This window comes from Dermochelys coriacea, chromosome 4 (assembly GCF_009764565.3).
Source record: "Dermochelys coriacea isolate rDerCor1 chromosome 4, rDerCor1.pri.v4, whole genome shotgun sequence".
Classification (NCBI taxonomy): domain Eukaryota; kingdom Metazoa; phylum Chordata; order Testudines; family Dermochelyidae; genus Dermochelys; species Dermochelys coriacea.
Window position 1 is genome coordinate 59,097,595 of NC_050071.1, and position 26,871 is coordinate 59,124,465.

The window sequence follows — 26,871 nt, forward strand, 5'->3', positions numbered from 1 at the left end:
GGCATTTGCCCTCGCTGCAGTTAATCTTGGGACACTTTCTGCATCTCAGGCTCCAAGACTCATCCCTTTCATCTATCAAGTCCACTTGGCTGTTATCTTGGCCTTCCATCTGTCGCTCGAGGGTAGGTCGTTTTTTGCCTGGGACATGACTGCCAGGTTCCTGATAGGCCCCGAGCACCTCTACCCGCACATCAGGAGACCCGTCCCTCCATGGGACCTGAGTCTTGTGCTGTCATGGCTCATAGGGCCTGCTTCGAGCCTCTGGCTTCCTGTTCTCCTCTCCTCCTTTCCTGGAAGGTCATGTTCTTGGTTGCATTAACATCTTCCCACCAGGTCTCTGAGATTAGGGCACATACCTCAGAGCTGCCCTATACGGTCTTTTACAAAGACAAGATCCAGCTTCGGCCTCACCCAGCTTTCCTGCCAAAGGTGGTCTCAGTTTCATATGGGCCAGGACGTTTACTTACCTGCCTTTTTTCCAAAGCCACATAAATTGGAGGAGGAGCATAGATTGCATTCCCTAAATGTCAGGAGGGTGCTAGCTTTCTACATTGGAAGGATCAAGCCATTCCACAAGTCAACGCAATTGTTCATCACGGTGTCTGACAGGATGAAAGATCATCCAGTGTCCACTCAAAGAATTTCTTCTTGGATTACTGATTATTCGCTGCTGCTACGATCGGACACAGGTGTCCCCTCCAGCGATTGTTACCGCCCACTCAACCAGGGCCCAAGCCTCTTCGGCAGCTTTCCTAGTCAAGTGCCTACCCAGGACATCTGTAGGGCGGCCACCTGGTTGTCCATCCACATGTTCACATCTCATTACGCACTTACCCAGCAGGCCCAAGACTATGCAGGCTTCGGTAGAGCAGTACTGCCAGCCGCTAGATCTAGACTGTGAAATCTGAGCCCACTTCCATTGATACTGCTTGTGAGTCAACTAGAATGGAATCAACATGAGCAAGCACTTGAAGAAAAAATGGTTACCTACCTTTTCATAACTGTTCTTCAAGATATGTTGCTCATATGCCTTGCATTCCCCACTCTCCTATCCCTCCGTTGGAATTACCGGCAAGAAGGAGCTGAGAGGGCATAGGATCAGCGGCACCTGATATACCGCCATATGGGCACAGCACATTAGGGGACGCCAGGGCCAACCCTACGGCGAAGGCAAAAATTTCTGACTCTGCACGTGTTTGCACGCACACGTAGAATGGAATGAACATGAGCATCACATCTTGAAGAACAACAGCTACGAAGGCAGGTAACTGTTTGGGGTTTTTTTTCTTCTTTGGGGCTAAAGACTGTTGGAGTGGGCCCTCAGTGATTTGGCAAGCATGGAAGTTTTAAAATAAATAAGACATCTTACTTATATTTCCTATTTTACCTAAAACTTCTGCCTTGTCCCTTGTTTTTCCCTCTTGGTGCACCCTCTTTCTCGACCTGTATACAGCTGGACTTTCAAAATCAGCATTTTATTAACTAGTGACAACATCCCTATCCCTTACAAATAACATTTATTATAGAATTGTTGTTTAAGCTTTAAGCGGTGAATTTAAAAAGTTCAGATTCAGTCAGCTGGAAAACGCATCAAACCCCTTTCCTGTCTTATTTCCACGTGTCACAAGCAAATGTTACAGAATTGAGGCCAGTGTGTTTATGAGCATTGCAGGCACAAATTGGGAGGATTCTCTTGGCTGTTTTCTCTTCCACACTAGGGTAGGAGACTTTCCGGGGAGTTTCTACTGCTATACTGATCCTACCCAAGATCTGTTGATCTTGCCATGTCTGGTTGTCTAGTGGGTGAAAAAGAATAGTATACAGGTGTTTCAGGCTGAAGCATTATAAACACCAGCCTATTGGACTGATTGTGTGACAATTCCTAAGCAGAGAGCCTGAAAGAAACAGAATCTGGATCTACGAAAAATTATTGGACTGAATTTTTGAAAGCACAGATAATAATTAACTATAAATAAAACATTTCTGGGGGAGCAAGGCTGGTCCAGTGTTTGGGGCACTGGCCTGGGATATGGGAGATCCAGATTCAATTCCCTGTTCCACCACAGACTTCTTATGTGACTCTGAGCAAGTCACTTAGAAAAGTAAGATAAAATATAAACCAGTAGAAGTTCTTTTTCTAATGCAATTTACTTAACCCCTGGAACTCGCTTTTGCAATCTATTAAGTTTCAAGAAAGGTTTAGACGCTTTTTTTATCCTAACTATGTACTTGTAGATGCTATTCTTATCCACATAAAGATGTCAGCCCTTATGCTACAGGCACTGATCATCACTTGGGGTCAGGCAGGAATATACTCAAGACATAGTATTTTGGATAAATGACCAGATGCATGATGGAAGCCGCTTACCTTTCTCTGAAGGTAAGAAGTATAGGACACTCTCACAGGCAGGATCTGGGGCAGATAAAATGGTCTGTTCTGGTACGACAGTGTTTGTGTAGGTAGCCCAGTTTTTATGGGATGTTGCACAAAACTCTTTTTTGATGCAACCCTACCTGAGACTACAAAATCCAGGGATATTTGAAGGGATGAGCTATAGTACAATAAAATTATAAATTGCAAATGCTGCATACCATATTACAATGTTCTGCGAGAGATTTAGATAATATTCCTTCTGTTAGGCAGGAAGGTAGCAGCTGTAACAGTGTGTATGTCAATGTGCATTACCTGCTAAATGCATTAATCCTAAACTGTCTGTCAGGAACTAGGAATTTAATCTTGCCCCTACCCCATTAAATAGACACAGAATATGAGATAAGTTAGGATCTGGTAAGGAGACTTAATAATGAATGACCATGGGGAAAACAGTGCTCAAATTGCTTCTGTGAGCTGAATGTATCTGCACCCATTCCCACATGTCACAAGCCTTAAAACCGCCGTCTGGCCCAAATATGCACAACTTCTGCATTGAGGTTGGTCACTCTTGTCCAACACAAGTTTACTGTCCAGCAATTTGTATCTTGGGTGTCATACAACTTTCTCTCATCCATCAGTATACATGTTAATAGTACAATCATTTCTACCTAAATAAATCCATTTAAACTTACACTAAAATCTATTACAGCAATCTTCCTGAGGAAGAGGTTGAGGTAGTTGTGGAAACTGATGTATTTAAAAAGTTTAATGGAATACAGCAAGGACAAGATGATTACAAATGAATAACCATAAATAGGTCATCATTTCACAGGACATGTATCAGGACAGTGATGCAAGAGCATTTTGTAATCTTTTATAGAAAGGTTAATTACAGTAGATTGTTACCTAAACCTATCTAAAGAGAACAATTTAACGGCTCAGATGAGGCTAAGATAACAAAGATGGTTCTGTGCTGCAAGGGTCAGAATTAAATAATGTAATTAATTGATTATGTTAGCTATTTGCTCCTAAAGCTGAGATCTTGTTTATAGTAGGATTCCAGATTTCACTTGGGTCCTTGGCCCTGCTTTATTTAGGTTTTTTCATGAATCCCAATAACCAGCATTTTACAATGGCTCCTTTCTGTGGGTAAAGGTCAACCTTTTTAAACAAAATTGGTTGATTTGTTTTTCTTTTCTCCAGAGCAGGTTTGCTTGGAGCAGACTTAAGTTAGGTTTCAGAGTAGCAGCCGAGTTAGTCTGTATCCGCAAAAAGAAAAGGAGTACTTGTGGCACCTTAGAGACTAACTAAGAAATTTATTTGAGCATAAGCTTTTGTGAGCTACAGCTCACTTCATCAGACTTAAGTTAGTTGCTAAATGACAACTGATGTTTTTGCAAATTGTGTTTCAAAGGTGCGACCCATTTAACCAATATATGCTGCACCACTCTCACAGGATGAGATGCATGCCTTGTATGTGGGTTCTGGGAAATATTAATTCAAATTAACGAATTACACAGCCATGTAACTGAGCTTTGACCAGAAAACAAGACATCTTTATATAGCCCTGCAGACAAATGGTGAAATAATGTGAGCTTTTCAGTCACTGTTCATGTATAGTCTGTCATAATATGTACACATCTACTTCCAGTAATTCTGTTCACAAATACATGAGGTGCTTGTTACTAGTCAGTGTTTTTAATGTGAGTAAGTTCAGATTCCCAGTGAGGTGACTTATCTCCCAAAGTACAAATAACCTCTTGTTTTACACAGGGATGATTATTAGATTTACAATGAACTGAAAGGTCACTGAGGAATGTTTTCAGATATTTTAAAAATGAAAAACATTCATGAATGAAAGGGAATGTGTGGCTTTCTTTAATCTCTAGCATGCAGTTTAGTGGATGGGTGTCTTGAATTTAAAACAAAAAGGGGAAAAAAAACCCCCTAGAATTAACTTATTTTAAAGCCTTTATACCTTCATAGAAGTGGGGGAGGGGCAGGAGAAGGGGAAATAAAACCTAACCCTAGCACAAAATACAAGTTGTTGGAGTCAAACAATTTTTGTACTTAAATGGGTAAGTTAAGTAGTTTTCAGGTTCTAAATATAACTATAAATATTAAACCAAACAAAAATAAAACCCATGAAGTTGGCAGCTATTTTATAAGCGATCAGGTCTGGAAGGAAATACAGTGGTATTAAGTGAAGGTTCAAATGTGTCATTTCACCACAGTTCTGCAATATAAATAATATAGCGAAAGGGTGTGTGTGTGTGTGTGTGTGTGTGTGTGTGTGTGTGTGTGTGTGTGTGTGTGTGTGTGTGTGTGTGTGTGTAAAATAAATAAATAAATAAATACAAAAACCAAGAAAACTATCACCTGAAAGCTTTACTGGGAGTTCATTGTCAATTAAAATAAACTTTCTTTCCTCCTTTTCTTGACTAAACAGGAGCACCTGATAGAGAATGAGGTATCCATACTGCGCCAAGTGAAACACCCCAATATTATCATGCTGATAGAGGAGATGGACACTCCAACAGAACTCTATCTGGTGATGGAGTTAGTCAAGGTAAGACTCTTTCAAGGAATTTTCTTTTTCATTTATCTACACATAATGTGGAGTCTAGGAAGATTCCAATACCACATAGCTCTCTGAAGACATAATCAGATAAGCATTTTGATGAGAACTTCCAGTTAATCATGCAAATACTGTTGTTAAATTCCATTAAAATGAAAAATTGTTACCATGTTTCACCTGGCATTATACTATTCACATAGCAGGGATTTAAGATGCTTTTTGTAAGGGAAGTGACCAGTCTAAAGGGAAATACAGATAACTTCTTGTTCCATATTTGGAACTTTTAAAATTACTTTGTTATATCATCGCAACACGCACAGTAAACATGTCACCAACTTGCAACATTTTTCTCCATCAGCTTTTCTTATTTAATCATTCACATAGAGCTATGTGAATTACTTGGTTTGCAATTAATCTATATCCTCTAGACAACAGACACAATTACTAAATAAGTTACACTCCTCTTCACATACACAGTCCTCTTTCTTCAGTCCAGAAGCACAAATCTATTCACTTCAGCTAGAGGAGATATCCAACTGCTGGCAAATCTACAGCTGGTGGTAGTAATGTTGCTTATCTTCTGTGTACTGAACGCTAGATGTGCTGTCACAGAGAGAAAAATCTTGTGAGCTCCACTTCGCTGTCATTGGAGAGTGATGCTGCACTCTTGTCAATTACCAAGCCAAAGGTATTATGAAGCACCTCTATAGAAATATTTTAATGCATAGCATGAACATGTTACACAAACCATGGGTTTTTGGCATATTACTCAGGCAATTCTGTGTCACTGCGCAAGCGCAGAATTAATGTTCCTGCAGATTTTACTCTTCCCCCCCACGGAAAAATTGATTCATGTGTCCCTCCCGGGTAGTGGTCAGGGGGCAGGAGGGAGTCTGGTTTGGCCCTCTGGAGCAGCAGGGGGAGATGCAAGTCACCGCATAGGCCAGGTCCAGGTCAGACCCATCCCCAGGAACTTCTCTGGGCTGCTGGAAGCTCCGTCCCTGCTTCCTGCCATCATCGCACTCCAGCCGTGGGGGAGGGGGTCATTGTACAGAGAGCTGCACCCCCCAATGCCCAACCACCAGGCATCTGAACTCCCCCTCACCCCTTGCATCCAGACCACCTGCTGGTGAGTCACCAGCACCTCAAATCCCCACCTGCCAAGACCTACCCACCCTGCACCAAAATAATTGAAAATGGTGTGATTATATTGTTGTTTTGACAAAATATGCACAATTTTGCAGGAATTTTATTTTTTGGGTGCAGAACTCCCTCAGGAATATCATATGGAGCAGCAAAGAAGGCAGAATGACATGCACAATTATTGTTTAAAAGGAAACACCTGAAAAATATTATATAGAAGAAAAATAGATTCCCTGTTACAGTACTTAGCATAGGTTTCAGAGTAGCAGCCGTGTTAGTCTGTATTCGCAAAAAGAAAAGGAGTACTTGTGGCACCTTAGAGACTAACAAATTTATTAGAGCATAAGCTTTCGTGAGCTACAGCTCACTTCATCGGATGCATAATGCATAAATGCATCCGATGAAGTGAGCTGTAGTTCACGAAAGCTTATGCTCTAATAAATTTGTTAGTCTCTAAGGTGCCACAAGTACTCCTTTTCTTTTTGCGAGTACTTAGCATATTTTCCCATCATAAATAAGAAAATATACAAATATACTGAAACAATCCAGAAATTTCTATGTGGCATAGGTCTGATATTTCTTAGTCGTTTGTTTTGTGATAAAATAACTAATAATTTGAGTGTCTATGCCATTTGAGTTAGATTTATAAACCCATATCAAATGAGATTTCTCTCGCACATGTTTGCACACGAATGTACATTCTTATCTCTTGTATAGGAACAATAGCAAACATGCAAACTAGTCTATATGTTAAAACAACAGCAGTATACCCAGACTTTATCAGCATATTGGATAAATGTATAAATCAATATTTCAGATTGTATTGCTATCTACAAATTTCACTGTACTCAAGAACCTTTTCCGCAACATCTGTTTGCTTGAAACCCCCTGATGAGGGTCTGTAGCTGCTGGGTCAGTACCACTACTTCATTTCTGGCTATCTCTAGAAACAGTTTTTATGTGGCAGATGGCTTTTTTGTTTTTAAGATGCAACTTTTCCTCTTTTTATAAGTGTTTTTTTTTTTTTAAAAGAGGGGGGGTGGTAATCTTTGCATATATATCCTGAATTGCTGCGGCTTTCATATGTGCTACAATGCTTGGAATTCCACCCCCAGCCCAGCCAAGTCACTTGTATCCACGGTAACCATCATAGTGGCACACAACTTAAATTAACTGCTGCACATGGAAATGCCATATAAATAAAAATATTTTTTTACTACTGTTTTTAAAAATGCTGTTGCATACCCCTGAGCTATAATGGATGCTGGTAGAATATTGCACAACAGGTATGTTCAGAGAACATCAGGCAGACTCAATGCCATATATTACATGGGCGAATATGCTGTAGAATGCAGCACTGTTATCCTGCTTCATCCTTATTTATTTTTACTTTTCATAATGTTTGCACTAAGTATTTCTAATATGTAATTTTTTATGTAATTATTATTGAGTATTTGCTTTACAGCATCACCTAGAGGCTCCAGCTGCTAGGCACTGTACGAACAAATAGGTCTGTAGTACTCTGACGAGTTTATAATGTAAATAGACACAACAATAAAAAGCAGGGAGAAAGGGAAGTGGTGGTATCCTCCTCTTACTGCTGGGGAACTGAAGTGCAGAGTGGTGAAGTGACTTGCCTACCGACACACACAAGCCTGTTGAGAATAGAACCCAGTTACCCTGAGTCCCAGTGCCTCGGCCTATAAGTTCATCCTTCCCTACCATGATAGCTGTTTCCAAGGGCTTGTCTACATGAGGAAAAAGCCTGTAGTAGCTGGTGCACTTTGGAAAGGTACAAAGCTAAACCAGGTGAGGTCACTCTCAGTAAGTGAGTACACACAGGGAGTTAGTGAGGAGTTGCTAGTGTGCTTTAAACTTACACCCTAGCTTACTGTGCACCAACTTCTCCATGTAGACAAGCCTCAAATTGTGCAGCCTATCTTTCCCATATAATACATGACATAGGTTTTTGAGCATGCCTCTAGTGCAAGGATGTTGAAGTATGGCTTTATCTGACATCTTTTCAGCAGTCTGACTAGGGTACTGACACCTGATGATGATTTTTCTTGTCATTGCCTTTGATGTTTTCCCTTACTTTTAGGGAGGCGACCTATTTGATGCTATCACTTCTTCAACAAAGTATACGGAGAGAGATGGTAGCGCAATGGTCTACAACCTAGCCAGTGCACTGAAATACCTCCATGGTCTCAACATTGTGCACAGAGACATTAAGCCAGAGAATCTCCTGGTATGTCACTTGTTTTTTCATGCTTTCCATTGCCTCATCCCCCACCAAATGTAAATGTTCGTATGTAAATGTTAAGAATCCAAGGAGCTGAACAATCAGACATAGAACATGAATTTAGAATGACTGCATGCTTAAAATAAATCTCTTTCCATTAAATATTAATAGACATAGGGAAAGTGATCTGTGCTTAATGTGCACTAGCCTCTAGACCTATCGTTTACATTTTGATTACTGGCTCTGACTTGGATAAGCGCAAAACAGGGTTTAAAAATGTGTTAATGAATTGTTTACAATCCTAATTTCAATTCAAAACAAGAGTTTTAATCCCTTTCTGAAGATCCCAGGGTTATTTCAAGTAAGATATTTCCCCTCCCATTGCCACATCTGGTAAAGTCTTTTTGATGACTTCTCAGTATCCTAGCTACAAACTCTGAGAGTACATTTATTTCCTCAGAAGGAACTATATTTCATTTCCATTAGTTCCCATCAGAGACATAAATATCTACTACCTGGTAGCAACAAATATTGTGGAGTTTGTTTTACAAACTCCAAGTGGAAACTGGCAGTGGAGCGAATGCCTTATTCTCTGCAGCTTTGTACCTTACATAGGCAGAGTATGCAAAAGGTTATTAAGTCACTGACAGCAGAGGTAGTGTTTAACAACCACATTGCACAGGTGTAAATAACTACCTACAATGCAAGGCATTGGACAACCAAGTCCAGAATCCACATCACAGGCACAATGTTATCAGTAACTGGAAGCCTTATGTGATGGGTTATTTAAGCTCTGTTTGTTTGTCAGTCCTGTTAATGGTTTAATGAGATTGCACCACAGGGGAAGCTGATAGAAGGGATTTACGTCTTACTCCAGCAGTGGCATTTGAACAAACACAGACAACAAGGCTAGAATTTGCAAACTCTTAGGCTATGGCTACACTACGCAGCTTTTAGCGACATGGCTGTGCTGAGGGATAGCTCAGTGGTTTGAGCATTGGCCTGGTAAACCCAGGGTTGTGAGTTCAATCCTTGAAGGGGCCATTTAGGGATCTGGGGCAGATGTTGGGGATTGGCCCTGCTTTGAGCAGGGGGTTGGACTAGATGATCTCCTGGGGTCCCTTCCACCCCGATATTCTATGATCTATGAACCCTGCCACTAAGCGCCACACATTGTAGCTGCTGTTCGTTGGCAGGAGAGAACTCTCCTGTGGACAAAAAACTTCCACCCACCCCACAAGCGGCAGCAGCTTTGTCAGCAGGAGAGAGCTCCTGCCAACAAAGCGCTGTTCACACTGGTGCTTTTTGTCAGTAAAACTTTTGTCGTTCAGGAGTGTGGGGTTTTTTTGTTTTGTTTTTTGAACACCCCTGAATGACAAAAGTTTTGCCGACGAAGTTCCAGTGTGGACAAACCCTTACTAAATTAAAGAGTCCTTTCTTACTCCAGCAGTCCCATTGATGACAGCGAGTAAGGATTTCCAGTACTGGGTCCTTCCTTTAGCAGTGAAATTTGAGGGGGAAAAATGTATTCAGACCTTAGTTGATAAATTTTTAGTTGCAAGGTATGTGTACACTGGGTTGTTGATCTGTGGATATAGGAATTCTAACATGGGTTTTTTATTATTATTACTATTGATCATTTATTTGGTACCCTTTATTTTGTGCAAGTATTGCTATTCTTCATGGATGATACTGATTTAAAATTTTATACTAAATATGTTACTTTATGTGAAGTGGCTAGCACGTTGTATAGACACTGCAATCTAAATGTATAGTGACCCTTTAACAATAGGACCTGAATGTTTTCTGGCAAAAAAAAAAATACCCTTGGCAACTATGAGGTAAGGGAGAGAAAAATAGAGACAACCATGGTCTTATCTTCAAGTGTATCTCAAAGCTTAGCCACTCTGAAAATTGCATGTTCATGCTGAATTAATTTCAATATAGTGTGCTGGTCCAGAAGCAAACAAGAGTATGTACAGTTTTAATGGCAGCCCCTGGCATGCCATAGTTGATCTTGTTCATTTTAAAATAATAATGTGGTGACATCAGGATCTTGGATGGATTGGAGTTCTGAGGCTAATCTGACATTTTAAGCCTCCATTAGTAATCAAATCAGGTATAAATAGGCACAAACACCCTTTTTGCCTAGAAAGCTTAACGAAATTACTCAACAGTTGCCAGTCTTATTCATTGTGATTGACATCAGCATGCATATTAAGATAACATAATAGAAGTGCATGTAAATGTAAATACTAACCAACAATTCAATTCTTTAACCTGAGATCATCCAGATGTTTGATTTTCATTCTTTTTAGCAGTCATACACTAATAAATACAAACTGTGTCGTCAGTGACGTGAAATTATATCAGGGAGCACAAAGGTTTCTATTAGAGCTGTGAATTATAACAGGGCGATGACTAAGGCTATGTTTTAGTAAAAGTCATGGACAGGTCATGGGCAGTAAACAAAAATTCACAGGCCGTGACCTAAATTCCCTGTGAGCTGCTTGGCCATGCAGCAGCCTGTTTAGCACCATGCAGACGCTCAGGGAACCAGCCCAGCTGGAACCTGCATGGGGAGGGACACCCGGACCTGCTGGGGCACACCTCCCCCAGCCACAACTCAGCCCCAGATCTGCCGTGGCCAGGAGAGGGGCAGCCTGAACGCAGCCTGGACTGGCTGGGGCAGGTGCTAATTGATCCAAATCCTCGCACCAACTTGGGCGCTGTTTGGTTCGTAGTCTCGCACCTCGTTGTGGAGAGGGCTCTAGTTGGTTTAGAGCCATGAAGGAGCATGGACTATCAGGCATCGGTGGGCGGGCTAGCCTCCCCTCCTGCAGCCTGGACCTGTTGTGGCCGGGGGAGGGGCACCTATCCTGCTGTCCCAGCCCAGAGCTGCTGTGGCAGGGCGGGACACCTCTCCCTCCCAGGTGCTGCTGCGGGGAGAGAGAGCTGGGGGGGTCCTTTCTCCCCGCTGTAGTCCTGGGGCACCCTCCTGCACCCGAAACCCCTCATCCCCAGCCCCACCCCAACCCCAGAGTCCACACCCCCAGCCAGAGCCCTCACCCCCTGCACCCCAGCCCTGAGCCCCTCATCCCTGAGCCCACCCCAGAGCCTGCATCCCCAGCTGGAGCTTCCAACCCTCTGCCCCAGCCCTGAGCCCCTCATCCTCGGCCCCGCTCCAGAGCCCGCACCCCCAGCCGCAGCCCTCACACCCCTTCCCACACTCCGAACCCCTCAGCCCCACCCCCACCACATGAATTTTGTTATGTGCACCAGTATGAAGGTGATGTGTGACACATCACCTCCATATTGGTGCACATAACAAAATTCATTATACACATGTGTAGGAAAAATTAGAGGAAACACTACCTGTGACCTGTCCATGACTTGTACTATATACCCCTGACTAAATCTTGGGGATGGGGTCAGCCCAGAGGGGCGCCAGGGGTAGTGGGGGAAGGGTGGGACAGGGGGACACCATGGGTGCTGGGGTGGGGGGCGGGCATTGGCTCGCAGCTTGGGACCTATACTGTGCTGAGGGAGAATGGTGAGGGGGGTAGTGCTGTTGGCAGGGCTGGTAGCCTCCCTACCCAGCTCTGCACCTCTTCAGAAGTGGAGACATCCCTCATCTCCTAGGCGGAGGTGCAGCCGCACAGCTCTGTGCGTCGCCGCCTCCCCAAGCGCTGGCTCTGCAGCTCCCATTATCCGGGAACTGGTGCCCCTGGCCACGTCTCCCCTGGGGAGCCAAGTGATGTTGCTGCTTCTGGGGAGCCCCTCTGCCACCTCTGCCCCCCAAGGTAAGTGCTGCCCTGACCCCGCAACCCAAACTCCTCCTGCTGCTGGAAGGAAGGACGGTGACCCAAGACTGTCCTAACAGTGGCCCGTGCGGCTGGTCCAGGGGCCACCTGAGCTGCTCAGGCAGCCCCTGGGCCAGCTGCCCTGGCCACTGCAGAAGTCATGGAGGTCACGAAAAATCACAGAAACCGTGACCTCCATGACAAACTCACAGCCTTAGCGATGACTTATCAGTATTGTTCAATTGTTTGAAGAAGCCCAATGATAAATTGAACTTCTGCTGGAGAAGCTGGTGTCAGATACTCTAGCAATTTCTGTCTAAATCAAAACGCGGAAATTTTACTTGGAGAGCAAAACCGAGATTTACTTGCTTTGCATATAATATCTTGATTGTCTCTTTGGTTGTGTTTCATATTTACACAATATGATTGATTTATCTAAACAATTTGCATACATCAAAAGCAGCTCATAATACACCTAGAAATGAAGACACAATTTTCAGGATGCCTAAATCTGAGGGCCAAAATTTAGGGGAAGAGGAGTAATCTGACCATGTGGTATCTTTGCGTGTATGTAAACTGTGACTAGACATCTGCTGAGCTAGTCAAGAATTTCATGCAGGTTACAATAGTAACTGAAACAATCCCCATTTAAATGCTGGGCTTCACCAGTTGCAAGCAGATTGCAATTTCCTCATGTTTATTCAAAATTGCTGAATATTTTTAAACTATATGTATTTTTTTCTCTGTGATAATTAAGGGCCAAATCATGGCTAGACCAACAAAGGACATGAGCGGTAGTAAGACAGCCTCCCTGGACATTAGCTCTAGGTACATTGGGATAAGCAGGTGCCATGCACGTCCCTTGTCCTCCCTGGAGCAAGCAGTCCTGTACTGGGCAATCCCAAATGCACCAGCCAGCACCGTTGATCTGTTGCGCAGATAGTAATCTGCTACTGATAAGGGCCAGAGGAATATGGGGGAGCTGGGAAGAAATATCTGTCCTTTTGTGCTGCTGATGCAATGGTGCAGCTATGCACTTTTACACAGGGCAGATTGTTCACACATGTTCTAGCCTTGAGTTCAAGAACATTTAGAATATTAGGAAAAGGCCCAGAGCCACTTTCAGTTCCTTCCTTGCTACAGTCAGCTCCCAGTGTTAGAACAAACTGCAGGTGCCCTCACATTTTTCTCTCTCGTAATCTTTGGTAAATTGAGGTTTATTGGTTTTGTAGGTTGTATCTAAAAAATAAAATAGTTTAGTGTAGTTAAATGAGTTGGCAAATATTAGCAATATTTTTCTGAGAGTATTTACTCCAATTTCAAAATCTAGCTGTGCTCATGTCTCTTGTATTAATTTTGCTGTGGACGTTCAGGTTTTACTTGCAGAAAGCAAATCTGAAGCTAACACTGAGTTGTTATAAGAGAGACGCCTACAATCACAACAAGTAACACCATGTGACTTGTGACCAATAACAATTCAGATATAGAATACTTGTAGCAAGCTGTTCACAGGCATAGAAGATGGAAAAATCACACTAGAAATTAGACAACATACAAATGAGGAAATGCCCACTATGTGTGAACATTCCACAAGCCAAAAACAGCTATATTTGCCATGAATTAGTCACTCTGCTCTAGTAGTTAATTGGGGTTGAGTAGATTAGCTATGCATCATTGTTTCTTGGTAGGTTGGAGTAGTTGTCCATTCCAATTTTGGTATTCCTGTTGTTTCCTTTCTAATTCAGTTGGTTTAACTCATAGACTTCGGTACAGGTAGCCTAGTGTGGTGTAGTTGGAGTTTGTTGAGGACAGTCGTCTTTGTTGCTATGTACCGTGGGATAGAATGACTACAGATCACAGATTTTTAGAAGTAATCCAGAAGAGCACCCTTTTTCTAGATAGGGAATCTGAGTATCAGAAAGATTGTGACTTTCCACTTGATTCTAAATAGATTTAAAAAAAAACAACAAAAACCCAGGTATCACCATGAGAATTTTGTTTTTCAAACTACCACTTTTGTGAGAATTCTATAACTAATGTTTCTGGGCCTTTTGCTGGCTCTGCAAAAACAATTAACTAATGAATATTACTTCTGCTGACAATCGGCAATCCAGCTGTATAAAACTGGAAAGAAACAAAACTTCTTTGTTCAGTTCTGAACACAGGTGGGTAAAAAACCTCCTCCATGCTTGTTAAATTGAAAAGGACAAATTGGAAAATAAAGATTATCTTCAAACCTATAACCAGTAATTCCAAATCATGGGTAGTTATTTTTTTTAGAAAAATCACTTGGCAATATACTTTAAATAGGATCCTACTGATCTGCTTGTAACACTTCACTGAAAACTTGAAAATAAAATGTTCTCCCCACTGAATGTGTGTCTCTACTTTGCAGAATTGTCCTCTTGCTACCTTCCCCCCCCCCCTTTTTTTTTTGCTGTCACAAATTGACTTCATTTTGTTTGATTCCTTCCTGCATGCACCAGTATAACATATATCATAGGTGATGCTCGCAGGAATATGTACCAGTTAGTTGCCTATTATTGGAATCCTGAGATGATTATTTAGTCAACACGAGTTTTATTTAAGAAATTTAATGATCTGTAAAATATGTTAGTAGGTGGAAAATATTGTGTGAGGTTAGTAGGTGGAAAAATGAGTGGGTTTTAAAACACACTGACTTGGCAAATAAAAACATGTAGTTATATAAGTAAAGGTTGACTATGGCATGCTAATTTGTTTAACTTGCTCTCTTCCTCAATTGATTTTGTTTTGTTTTGTTTTTGTTTTTATTGTAATCTTATTCACTAGTGTAAGCAAACAGGATGGAGTAGAGCGGTCATAGATATCGCTTGCAACAATGGGCCCAATTCTGGCCACTCTTGCATAGGTATGATTTCTCTCTGAAGCTCCAGTGCTGCTAACACTCTCATGTAACTCTACCCACTTGAGTTGTTCCATTGGCTTCAGTAGGACTATTTGCATGAGTAAAGATATGCACATATATAAGAATTTGCAAGATTGGGGTTTTAGTCAGTCCTTACTCATTTTAGTCATTATTACTGCTTACATCAGTGAAGAGAGGGAAAAATTAGGCCCAGTTTTTAGGAAAAAACAATGGACATTTTGTTAAACTACGTAAAGCAATAGTTCACCCTTCATCTACATAAGTATGGGCAGGGATGGTGTCTGTAGCCTCTGTTTGCCAGAAGCTGGGAATGGGCAACATCATCAATCACTTGATGATTACCTGTTCTGTTCATTCCCTCTGGGGCACCTGGTATTGGCCACCATCAGACTACAGGATACTGGTAGAGTGACCGGATAGCAACTGTGAAAAAACGGGACTGGGTAGGGGGTAATAGGCGCCTATATAAGAAAAAGTCCCCCAAAACTGGACTGTCCTTTTAAAAATGGGACATCTGGACACCCAAGATACTGGGCTAGATGGACCTTTGGTCTGACACAGTATGGCCATTCTTATGTTCTTAACATCCTGTCATCTGTAACAATATTATTTGTTCTATACATGGCAGAACAAGTGACTAGGTAGAGACTTTTATGTCCAATCCAGATCAAGAATAGGGCTAAATTCTTTAACCTTTAGAAGATTTTCATGACTTTTGATAATTCAGGGGTAAAGAAATGTGAGTTCAGCTCTTGTTGTAGGGGCATAGAAGCTGGTAGTGTGTTTCATTAGTCCCAACTAGAGTAGCTTTTATATATACAATGAACATTAATAGTTAGAAATGCTTTATTATTGCTATAATTTTAGCCAGATTCCAAAAAGAACCCTCACAGCATTAAGGCTTATTATACATTTCAGAAATCTCTGTGTACAGAAATGATTAGAGGAACTACATGGAGGAATTTGCTCAGAGGCTGAATGTAATGAGTAGTTTTAAACACCAGTACTTCTAAATCAGATTTAAGGGCAATTTGTAAACACGAGGGGCCAATCTCTATTTCAGTTTACTCTGGTAAATTTGGTATTTACAGTAACTGAAGACTAACTCCATTTAAGTTAATGTAGTAACTTGAGGTTTACACTGGTGTAAGTGAAAATAGAGTCTGGCCCAGATTATTCTCATCTGCAAGAATAATAAAGTGTTACTGTTGTGCCTGTATATTTATTCCAGTCACTTTGAGAAGTTATTGTGTATTACTGCCTCGGTGACTTGGAAGATTTACAACAAGTGTTGCAATTCCTGTTTTATAAATCAACTGTCAGCAATCCAGGGAGCAGTTCTAATAATGTTCCAGAGTGTCTGTATACAGTGTAATGTGTTAGGGGCTCCTCTTTTCAAGTAGCCTGGTAATAGGCTTTTATTGCAATTTTGAATAGTGATTTGAGTGTGGTGGATTACAAGAAACAGTTGCTAAATGATGACTTTAGGTGACCCATTGGGATTGAATGCATATTAAGCGTACAAAAACTTTGCTATATTTTTAGAACTGTCCTTAAAGCACCTAGTGCAAATGAAAACTATTGTGTGTACACATTTCCACATAACATACATTCCTTGATAATCTATCCAATAATTCCATAAACATGGAAGTTTAGACATGCATTTTGCACCTAAACTATGGATATAATGCATTTGCATGCTTAAGTAGTCAGCAAAAAATACATGGGCAAACCTGTGGACATGGATATCTCCTTTATGTCCTCAATAGGGCCTGCATTCCTAAGTGCCACCTTTAAAAAATGCAATTAAATCACTTTTGTAATTACCTTTGGCGTCCCTTGAACGAGAGAGTGGGGAGAGTCCAGTGCACTGCTCTCTAACTCACAGGTTCTCAAAGTGGGGGATGGGCCCCGCTGGAGGGCACAGAATGTATTCTAACAGGGTGTGAGAAGCTTTAGGAAAAAGAAACTTCCTGCACACATTTTACCCACAGCAATCTCACCATTTTTGTGGGTTTGGCATGCATAAATAGCAAATTTCACAAATGTTACACATCTGTGAAATTTGCTGTTTATGCCATGACAAACTCATGAAAAATGTGAGCTATCTCCGCAGAGTTTCTCAAACTAGGGGCCTGGACTTGAAAGGGGCTCAAAAGCCTGTTGGGGATTGTGATATTACTACCCTTCTTTTTGTGTTGCTGCTGGCAGGCAGTGCTGCCTTCAGAGCTGGGTGCCTGGCCAGCAGGCATGGCTTTCTGGCTGCCCAGCTGTGAAGGCAGAGCAGCAATACCATGCCACCCTTAATTCTGTATTGCTGTTGGTGGGAGGCTCTGTCTTCAGAGCTGGGCACCCGGGTAGCTGGGCACTGCTCTCCGCTCTGCCTTCAGAGGTGGGCCATAGAGACCAAAATTCACAGTCTGACGCGATTTTCATGGCCACAAATTTGCTACATATAGAGTCTTCAGCTGGCATTTTGCATTTGACTCGAGATGGCGCTGTGCATTTTGACAGATTTCTGTTAAACTTGCATAGCGTTATACAAAGTTGTTGCCATCTGTATGTTAATCCACTTGCTACAACATGGTGTGCACACTTAATTGAAGGTAGAAAGGGATCTCTGGATAGCTGTCTCAAGCATCCAACCCAGGATGGAATTGCTCTGCTCCAAAAAACAGGCACACCCATCAGGTTAGTAACAACAGTTTGATGCAAGTAAGCAATATCTCACTTAAAATTTACATTACAATATATTTAAATGGATCTGTTTGAATCTGTGCATTACTGTTTTTAATGTTTAGTGAGAGTTGTATCTTGGTTTTTTTATCGGTATAGGTACTTGTGTGGTGGGGGAAGTGCATAAACTACTACAGACACAAAGAAGGGGTGTGATCAAATAAGTTTGAGAACCATTGCTCTAAAATGTATCTGTGTTTATGGCTGTTTTTTGGGTAGGTTTCTTTTAGGGAGAGGTTCAGTACTTTGGCAAATATGTGGAGTTGTGTTGCTTGACATAGGGAATACAGACTTCTGAGAAAGATAAGCACAGAGTTTCTATATTGGATATGGACTCTTTAAAGAAAAAGTACAGTTCAAATACTTAAATTTAAATATATAATACACAGAAGGCAAACTCAGAGGCCCAATTCAGGATTGGGAGTCCCATTATGGTAGGCACTGTATGTACACATAATAAGTACTTGCTCAGAGTTTACAATCTAAAAACAACAGAGATGGCATACCAGTAAAGCGATCAGGTTGGTGATAGGTCTTGAGCAGTTTGAAGGCAAGGGAGGCAGTCTTGCAGGTCAGACTGGTAGGGGGGAGAGGAGGGTCTGTGTGTAAGTGGCAGCATGGAAGGAAGCACGGACACATTTGTGGGACAAGTGGACATTTAAAGCTGACAGTGTTGGCTGAGTAGAGGGCAGGGGTGGCTGATGTGATAAGATACTAGATCAGTTGAGTAGCCAGGAAGGAGCAGAGATGTCAAGAACCTTGAATGTGAAGACAAGAAGCTTGAACTTGGTGTGTTGGGGGGAGGAGGGGCAGTGTGTGTTGTGGGGGAAGGGAGATTGAGTAATGTGATCAGAACAGAAGGAAAAGATTTTAGCAGCTGCATTTTGAATGCAGCGGGTGATATGGATGGCAGTGAGGCCACAGAGAAGATATTAGAAAGGCATTTTATAAAATGCAGAGCATAGTTGTCTAGTATTCTGAGGAAGAATTCCAGAATTCTAGTCCTGTCCATTACACTAACCGTTGCTCTGGCCTTGGGCAATAAATACATTGCGAGGGTGTTATGAAAATTTAATATTTAAACCTTAATTTAGAGCGTAATCTTCTCCAGGCAGGAACTTATCATCTACATCTGTCCTTCAGCATGAGTAATACATCATTCTAGAGCATGCTCAGGATGGAAAGCACTATGTAAGTGAATAGTATTACTAAAGCAATAGGAAATTGGTTCTAGATTTTTGTTTTTATTTTTTTTTAGGAGTAGGTGGGGACTAGATCAATCAAGAAACAGAGCAAAATCTATTTTAAACATCATTTAGATTTATTTCCTTTCTCAAATTGAGTCTCATCCCATCAGAACTTTCCAAGAGAGAATTAAAGCTTCTTAAGCACAAAGATGAATCACTGGAAGCCAAAGCCTTCAAGAATCATGGAACAAAACCAATGAAGTGGATAGCTTAAGAATCTCTCTTCTCATCACATTATATCATGTTCAGCCTTTGCTGTTTTACTCCCTCATGTATTGGAAAATATCCTTCAATCCCTGTTGTGTTTTTACTAACCCCAGGTATGCGAGTATTCAGATGGAACAAAGTCCTTGAAGCTAGGGGACTTTGGACTGGCCACAGTGGTTGAAGAACCCTTATATACAGTTTGTGGCACCCCTACATACGTGGCTCCAGAAATCATTGCAGAGACAGGGTGAGGATACAGCAGTTTTGTCTCCTATGTTGGCCTCTGAAAGACTCTGTCTGTCTGTCTGTCTGTCTGTCTGTCTGTCTGTCTGTCTGTCTGTCAAATTTTGACCCTTAGTAAATATTTGATTTCACTGCTCTGTGGGTATGAGTCATTTAAACTGGTCTTCAGCTGCTGGTCTGATGAGTGCAATATATCAGCCTCTTCCATTTATATTTTCTCTGATACCACTCTGCAAAATATTTGTGTGTGCACATGTAACTTGGATAAGAGATGCTGCTGCAGCTAACTGCTTAATTGGGAAGGTGGCTCTGACTTTGTCACAAAGATCCTGGAAGTAAATCACAGACCTCTTGAATGGGGAGAAGGTGATAGATGGCATGAATAATTTGGATTTTCTAATATCAGATTGTTTGATGCACTGCTGCTCTTGCATAGCACAGTTGTTGAAAAGTATTTTTGAGAGCTGAGAGAGACCATGATGTGAAAGGGTATTTGATCCACCTGCAGATCTAGAAAAATCAGACCAAATGTGACATGTTTTGACCTACAATATTTTTATTCATATGTTTAAAAAGAAAAGTCCTGGTTCTTCTTCCTAGTGTTACTCATTCATACAGGAGACTCAAGACCTGGAAGCTTGCTCCCCAGTTTGGCAGTGTCTGGGAATGATGCAGAGGCAGTTTGTCCACTGTGGCAGGAGAGGGAAAGGATTTCCCCTTCTCTCTCAACCATATCCTCCTTTGATTATTATGGGCTGGTGCTGAAAAGAATCTGAATCAGACCAGAAAGCTATTGACTGTTCCATGGAGACTGGGGGATTGAGAACTAAAAACAAAGGAAAATGTGGGATCCTCAAGGCTCTCAATACTCTGGAGGACACCAAGAAAAATATTGACTAGATGCCCCTCTTGTTATATTCCATGGTATTAACTGAAGGACAAACTCCACTCCTATGAAATGCCAATACATCTGCCTTTGGCAGACTCTCAGTATGTATCAATTTAAAAAACAACTAACTAGAGGTGACACGTTTTGGAAGCTTGCACAAGTAACACGTTCTCTTATTTTACAGATATGGCTTAAAGGTGGATATTTGGGCTGCAGGTGTGATCACATACATACTGCTTTGTGGATTCCCACCTTTTCGCAGGTGAGTTTAGTTCCAGGTCAAAGGGAAGATAGTAAAGAATTAATTACCTGAAGAATTGTTCAAATAAGGGGCAGGGGAAATCTGATTGATTGATTTCTCTCCCCATCTCCCATCTAGCAATAGTTGGCTCCAGCTGTTTCCAAACTATTATTTCCCCCAAGATTTTTTTCTCCTTTTCTAACTGGCTTAAGCTGCCCCTAGTTTAGCTATCATCCTGCCCTTTTGATAGCTGTCACTTTTTTTCAATATTTTTCTGTGCACGAGAGAGAGAAGTGCAGTCCTTCCTATTTAAAAAAACAAAACCAAAAACCAGGTGCAGGTGACCAGGTGTTTAGGGGAGGTCTTCCTGTGAGAAGCCAGCTTTCTCTGTCCCTTTGTCCTCCAATCCCATACGCAAGAGCTCAGTGCAGTGAGGATGTATTGTACACCCTCTAGTGTTTGCAGCTGGCAAGTTCAACTTACTGTTTTTATCTTGGAGAAATGGTCACAGGTAAGTGATTCCAATTACAGAGTAGCAGCCATGTTAGTCTGTATCTGTAAAAAGAAAAGTGGCACCTTAGAGACTAACAAATTTATTGGAGCATAAGCTTTTGTGAGCTACAGCTCACTTCATCGGATGCCAGTCCTTGCTTACAGACAGCTCCCAACCTGAAGCAAATACTTACCAGCAACCACCCAACAAAAACACTAACCCAGGAACCTATCCTTGCAACAAAGGCCGTTGCCAATGTGTCCACATATCTATTCAGGGGACACCATCATAGGGCTTAATCACATCAGCCACACTATCAGAGGCTCGTTCACCTGTGCATCTACCAATGTGATATATGCCATCATGTGCCAGCAATGCCCCTTTGCTATGTACATTGGCCAAACTGGACAGTCTCTATGTAAAAGAATAAATGGACACAAATCAGACGTCAAGAATTATAACATTCAAAAACCAGTCGGAGAACACTGCAGTCTCTTTGGTCACATGATTACAGACCTAAAAGTGGCAATTCTTCAACAAAAAAACTTCAAAAACAGACTCAAATGAGAGACTGCTGAATTGGAATTAATTTGCAAACTGGATACAATTAATTTAGGCTTGAATAAAGACTGGGAGTGGATGTATCATTACACAAAGTAAAACTATTTCCCCTTGTTTATTTCCCCTCCTACTGTTCTTGTAAAGTGCTGGAAATGGCCCACCTTGATTATCACTACAAAAGGTCCACCTCCCACGCCCCCCCACTCTCCTGCTGGTAACAGCTCACCTTTCTTGATCACTCATGTTACAGCGTGTATGGTAACACCCATTGTTTCATGTTCTCTGTGTATATAAAATCTCCCCACTATATTTTCCACTGTATGCATCCGATGAAGTGAGCTGTAGCTCACGAAAGCTTATGCTCTAATAAATTTGTTAGTCTCTAAGGTGCTACAAGTACTCCTTTTCTGATTCCAGTTAGCAATGTTCATTTAAATATCTTATTTCTAATACTTGAGCTCTGTAGATATCAACTCTTTTCAGTCTCATTACAAACTTAGTGCCCATCATATGACAGGGTTTGTAATCAGTGAATCAAAAATTTGTTACTCTGCATGTAATATCCATACTTAGATTTAATATGAGATCACTTTTCTTTTCTGTGATTTTTTGGGATGGGAGTAAAATAAAGTAACTGGAACTTGGGGAGGGAAGGAATCAGAAACCACATTTTAATCAGGAAGTATCTAATTTTTATGATCAAGTGACCAGAGTTATCCATTATATATCATTGCCTGTGTTTTTTCAAGGGCATGGGATACAATTACACAGCAAAGGGCACATTTAGATTAGCTTTACTAAAAGTTAAAATTCGCCACTCTCTGTGGCTATGTTGTTCCTCCCAGGTTGTTTTTAAATAATTGTGGAAAGGCAGAGAAGTTGCCATGTAGTGCTACAATTTGTTTTTCAGACACAATTGACTGGCTAGCAATGTTTAGCTCACCCTTCAAAGATGTACCATATCCATTATAATTATTCTGCCATGCTTCTGACTGCAACAATCAGGCATGAACAAATGTAAGAGAATCTGAGCAGTATTGTTAGAGATTTAAACCACTAATCAGAAGTGAGTACAATTGTAAAATTGGTCCCATCTTGTTCAACAGATCTGCTCTGTATGTATATTCTGTTCCTGCTTCCCCTTCCCCCCACCTTTTTGGGCACTATAGGAGCTATCTGTTCCTTTCACTGTTATGGATTATGCCAGTGGCACAGGTTGTTAAATTCAGCATGTGAGTGAATTTATCCCAGGTTTTCCTAATCCTCTCTGTGTACTTAAAAAAATGTCTCAGATTGGCTCATAGGAGAGGATCACATCACTGCTGCTAGTGTGCCTACATACATCACTTGCCTATTATGGCTGGTCCTCTGGAGGCATGGGGATGCTCAGACAAAAGAAAAGACTAACTTGATTTACTTTTCCTCCCCAGCACCAGCAGCAGATTGTGCCTTGTCTGTTACTGCACAGATTATTGTCCTCATGTTACCAATGCAATCCCTACTTGAATGGAAGACAGGTTGAGGCCTTTCTCCTGTGTATTCCCTCCCCATCCTCACCACTACTGCCACCATAACTATGGTGTAATACTGCAAACTTACACTCCTAGAGTACAAGGTGGCAAACTGGGGCAAACTTCTGTAATAGTTGATGTGAATTTTGCTTCTCCACCGCAACAAAAATGTAACTTTAATGCCTGTGACAAAAATTACACCTTTCTCTTGTTCTCTTCCATTGTTACTCATCCACAGTGAGAACAATCTTCAGGAAGATCTCTTTGATCAGATCCTCATTGGAAAGCTAGAGTTTCCTTCTCCGTACTGGGATAACATCACTGACTCAGCTAAGGTACTGAAATAAGTTAGGAGCCCAGGGCTTCAAGATGTGAAATTGTTTGATAAGCCAGTGGGAGTATTGTGCCCTCTTGACTCCACAGGATCTATGCTATCTTACTATTGCTGACTATATTCCAAAACATAATACTCTTCAGAGCATGGCAGTGATGAAAATGCAGGTTTCTCAACCCTACTTTCATGTTGTTTTCTCTGTGAATGATCATAACAGAATGTTGATTACATTCAGTGAGCATTGCATGTTGATTGGTTTATTTAATGATGACTGTTATACTAGGTTCAGTGCTTCAGCTGCAGTGTAAGTAAGTATCTCTCCAAGTTTTCCCCCTCATCACCCTTTTGAGAGAAGGTGCCTTGCTACGTGGACTGGACACTGTTCATTTCACCTGTTCCCGTTTCACCTTTGGACTAGAGACATTAAGCTGGCTAGAGCTCATTCAGATGCAAATAGCTGATTTCCCAGTTAAGTAAAAAAAAAATATTGGTAAGATACCATTTCCTTTTGATTTCATAGATTCAATTATTTAAAGGCAATGTTTGAAATTCTAACCCTAACTCCTACAGAGGCCCAAATGCTATAGTTAGGGCTCTACCAAATTCATGGTCATAGGATTTTAAAAATCATAAACTTCATTATTTCAGCTATTTAAATCTGAAATTTCACAGTGTTGTAATTGTAGGGGCCTGACCCAAAAAGGATTTATGGGGGGGTCGCCAGGTTACTGTAGGGGGGGTTGCGGTATTGCTACCCTGGCCTTCTGCGCAGCTACTGCTGGTGCTGCTGCCTTCCGAGCTGGGCAGCTGAAGAGTGAGCCTCTGAAGGCAGAGCTGTTGCCTGCAGAAGTAAGGATGGCATGGCATGGTATGGCCACCCTTACTTCTGTACTGCTGCTGGTGAGGTGCGGCCTTCAGAGCTGGGCACCTGCCCTCTGGCCGCCCAGCTCAGAAGGCAGTGCAGAAGTAAGGGTGGCAAAACCGTGACTCCCCTAAAATAAACTTCTGACCCTCCTGCAACTCGCTTTTGGGTCAGGATCCCCAATTTGAGAACTGCTGGTCTGGCCCCATGAAATCTGTATAGCATAGGGTAAAAACACACAAAAGACCAGATTTCATGGTCCATGATGCATTTGTTGTTCATGGCCATGAATTTGGTAGGAGCCTAGCTATAGTAGTGTGCCCGAGAGTGATATGTGAATGATTGTTCACAGGATTCATTCCAGGGTCCAGGGGCACATAGGTGCATTGTAGATGAAAATCACAGTTATCGAAGAAAGAAATTGGCTCCATTTCTCTCAATCTCCTAATGGTCCTTTGCTAGAGTGGCATTGGTGGTAGCCTCATAAAAGACCACAATCCCAATTCTTCCTTAAGGTAAACTTGTCTTGCACTCCTCTGAGAGCAAAAGCAACCCTAAAGCCAGCAAGTCTAGTTCCAGCCTAGGAGCACATTCACACAGCTTACAGTTTTCATAGCCGTGCCTTCCCCATTTCTGGATGTTAGTATATGAAGTGTGGCCAGGGGTTCCCAGTTTTCAGCTACCAGAATGGTTCCTTCCTCATGTCAATTGGCAATTTGCACAAAAGAGAACAGCTGTCAAATCAGCACCAAGCAGCCTTAAAGGTGGCCCTCCTGCTCCAAACTTGCATTGAGTACAGTGTGACTAGCATGAATCGTCTAACCCCCTATCCATGGCTCATATTCTTGCTGGGTAATTTGCTGAGAGAGTCATTTTCCAGAACTGGAGGATGAACAAAAGCTTCCTAATTGCACATGTATTGTTTCTCCAGAGAAGTTGCTGTCTACTAGAATAAGTTTCATTGGAATGTTCTTCATTCGGACATAAAGCAAGAGACATTCCTGAGGCTACAGAAACTTTCAAAAAAAATGGGACAGTTGGGTTTTAATTATGGGAATTATTTGACATTAATTAGTTTCTTCATGAGTGTTGTTTTGTATCTGCATCTGCATCTGCACCAGCCAGTTGCAAATGAGAAACTTGAATTAATAAATTCAATAAAAGTTTGAGATGAAAAGTTACACCTCGTGTTCATAACTTCACTGGCTGCCTTTTGTATGACTAATCTCTTAAGATGTACTATGGCTACAGACCCACTTGTGACAGTACTAAACAGAAGTGCCATAGAAATATGCAGTGAACCTAAGGCCATCTGTTGTATAGCCTCTGAACATTTCAAAGGCCTCAATTCAACAAAGCAATTAAGCATATACTTACAGTTAAACATATGGAGAAATCTCAGTGACTTCCACGAAACATAAGCACATCAGCCGTCTAGACAATGCCCCCTTTTTTCCTGGCCTAGCTCTGTCTGGGGATTCCCCTTTCATGGCGGGAGAGGGAGGGAGGAGGGGATCCTTAGCAGATTGGTCAGGCTGGCTAAAGATCCCTTTGTGCTTCTGGAGCAACACAAAGTAGCCATACCAAGGCAAATAATCTAGCCCATAGTATAGATAATTAAAACAAACTAACACTGGGTGCTGTCAGTCATTCCTTTTGAACAGAATTCTTAAGTGCTCTGTGCTGATGGGTAGCTTTCATTTTCTAGCTGTAAAGGAATGGTATCATCATAAATTTTTACAGATAGTTCTAGTGATAGCACTTAACATAAAAAATTATTTTTATGAATTAGTTTACTCTATACAGTTAAATCATCCCTGCTAGTAATAGCTTTAAAATTCCATGCTCATAAATGCACTTGGCTTTTGGTACAAGCTGGTGCTCTTGGCAGGTCCTTTCTGCTCTGCCATCGTCCTCATCCCCACTCAGCCCCCTTCATCAGCTTTATCCTCTGTAAATTACTCAAACACTATCTGCCCTGTCACTTGATTGTTTATAAAACATTATGGGACTTTATTTTTGCATGAGAGTATCTGCATATGTGCTGTACTCAGAGGGTTTAGTGAGGATGCAATTCCATTCTGACTGTTCTGTCCATACTGCCTGCATGTCTGTACAGAAGAATACATTTTATATTACAGCTGCAATTTAGAGTATGCAGGTGAAATCCTGTCCCGGGGGAGTCAAATAGAAGTTTTGCCATTGACTTCAGCAGGGCCAGAATTTCATCCAGGTTGTGGAGAAACACCACTTTGAATGCTGGGAAGAATTCAATGCAAAAGCTACTTCACATTTTAATATTAATGTTCCCTCTCTTCTCACTCTTTTGTTTTTCAGGAGTTAATTAGTCTGATGCTGCAGGTAAACGTAGAAGCTCGATATACAGCAGCACAGATCCTAGGCCATCCCTGGGTGTCCGTGAGTAAACTCTGCGTTGTACTTGTCCCTAATTAGATATTTAATATCTAACTGTAATAGTGCTGTCAGAAGTAGTGACAG

The 26,871-nt window shown here is 41.5% G+C and overlaps 1 protein-coding gene across 4 annotated transcripts in view; it reads left to right on the plus strand.

Moving 5' to 3' along the window:
- The window catches only part of DCLK2 (doublecortin like kinase 2), a 144,388-nt gene that overhangs the window by 110,018 nt on the left and 7,499 nt on the right, over positions 1 to 26,871 (plus strand). For all 4 annotated transcript variants that reach the window (XR_005292614.2, XM_038399842.2, XM_038399845.2 and 1 more), the window contains 6 exons: positions 4,824 to 4,943; positions 8,197 to 8,343; positions 19,352 to 19,485; positions 20,555 to 20,632; positions 23,415 to 23,511; positions 26,710 to 26,790. Coding sequence is in view for 3 of the 4 variants with exons in the window: in XM_038399842.2 (XP_038255770.1) it covers positions 4,824 to 4,943; positions 8,197 to 8,343; positions 19,352 to 19,485; positions 20,555 to 20,632; positions 23,415 to 23,511; positions 26,710 to 26,790 (657 nt within the window). In the remaining variant the exon portion in view is untranslated. The remainder of the gene's footprint in view (positions 1 to 4,823; positions 4,944 to 8,196; positions 8,344 to 19,351; positions 19,486 to 20,554; positions 20,633 to 23,414; positions 23,512 to 26,709; positions 26,791 to 26,871) is intronic.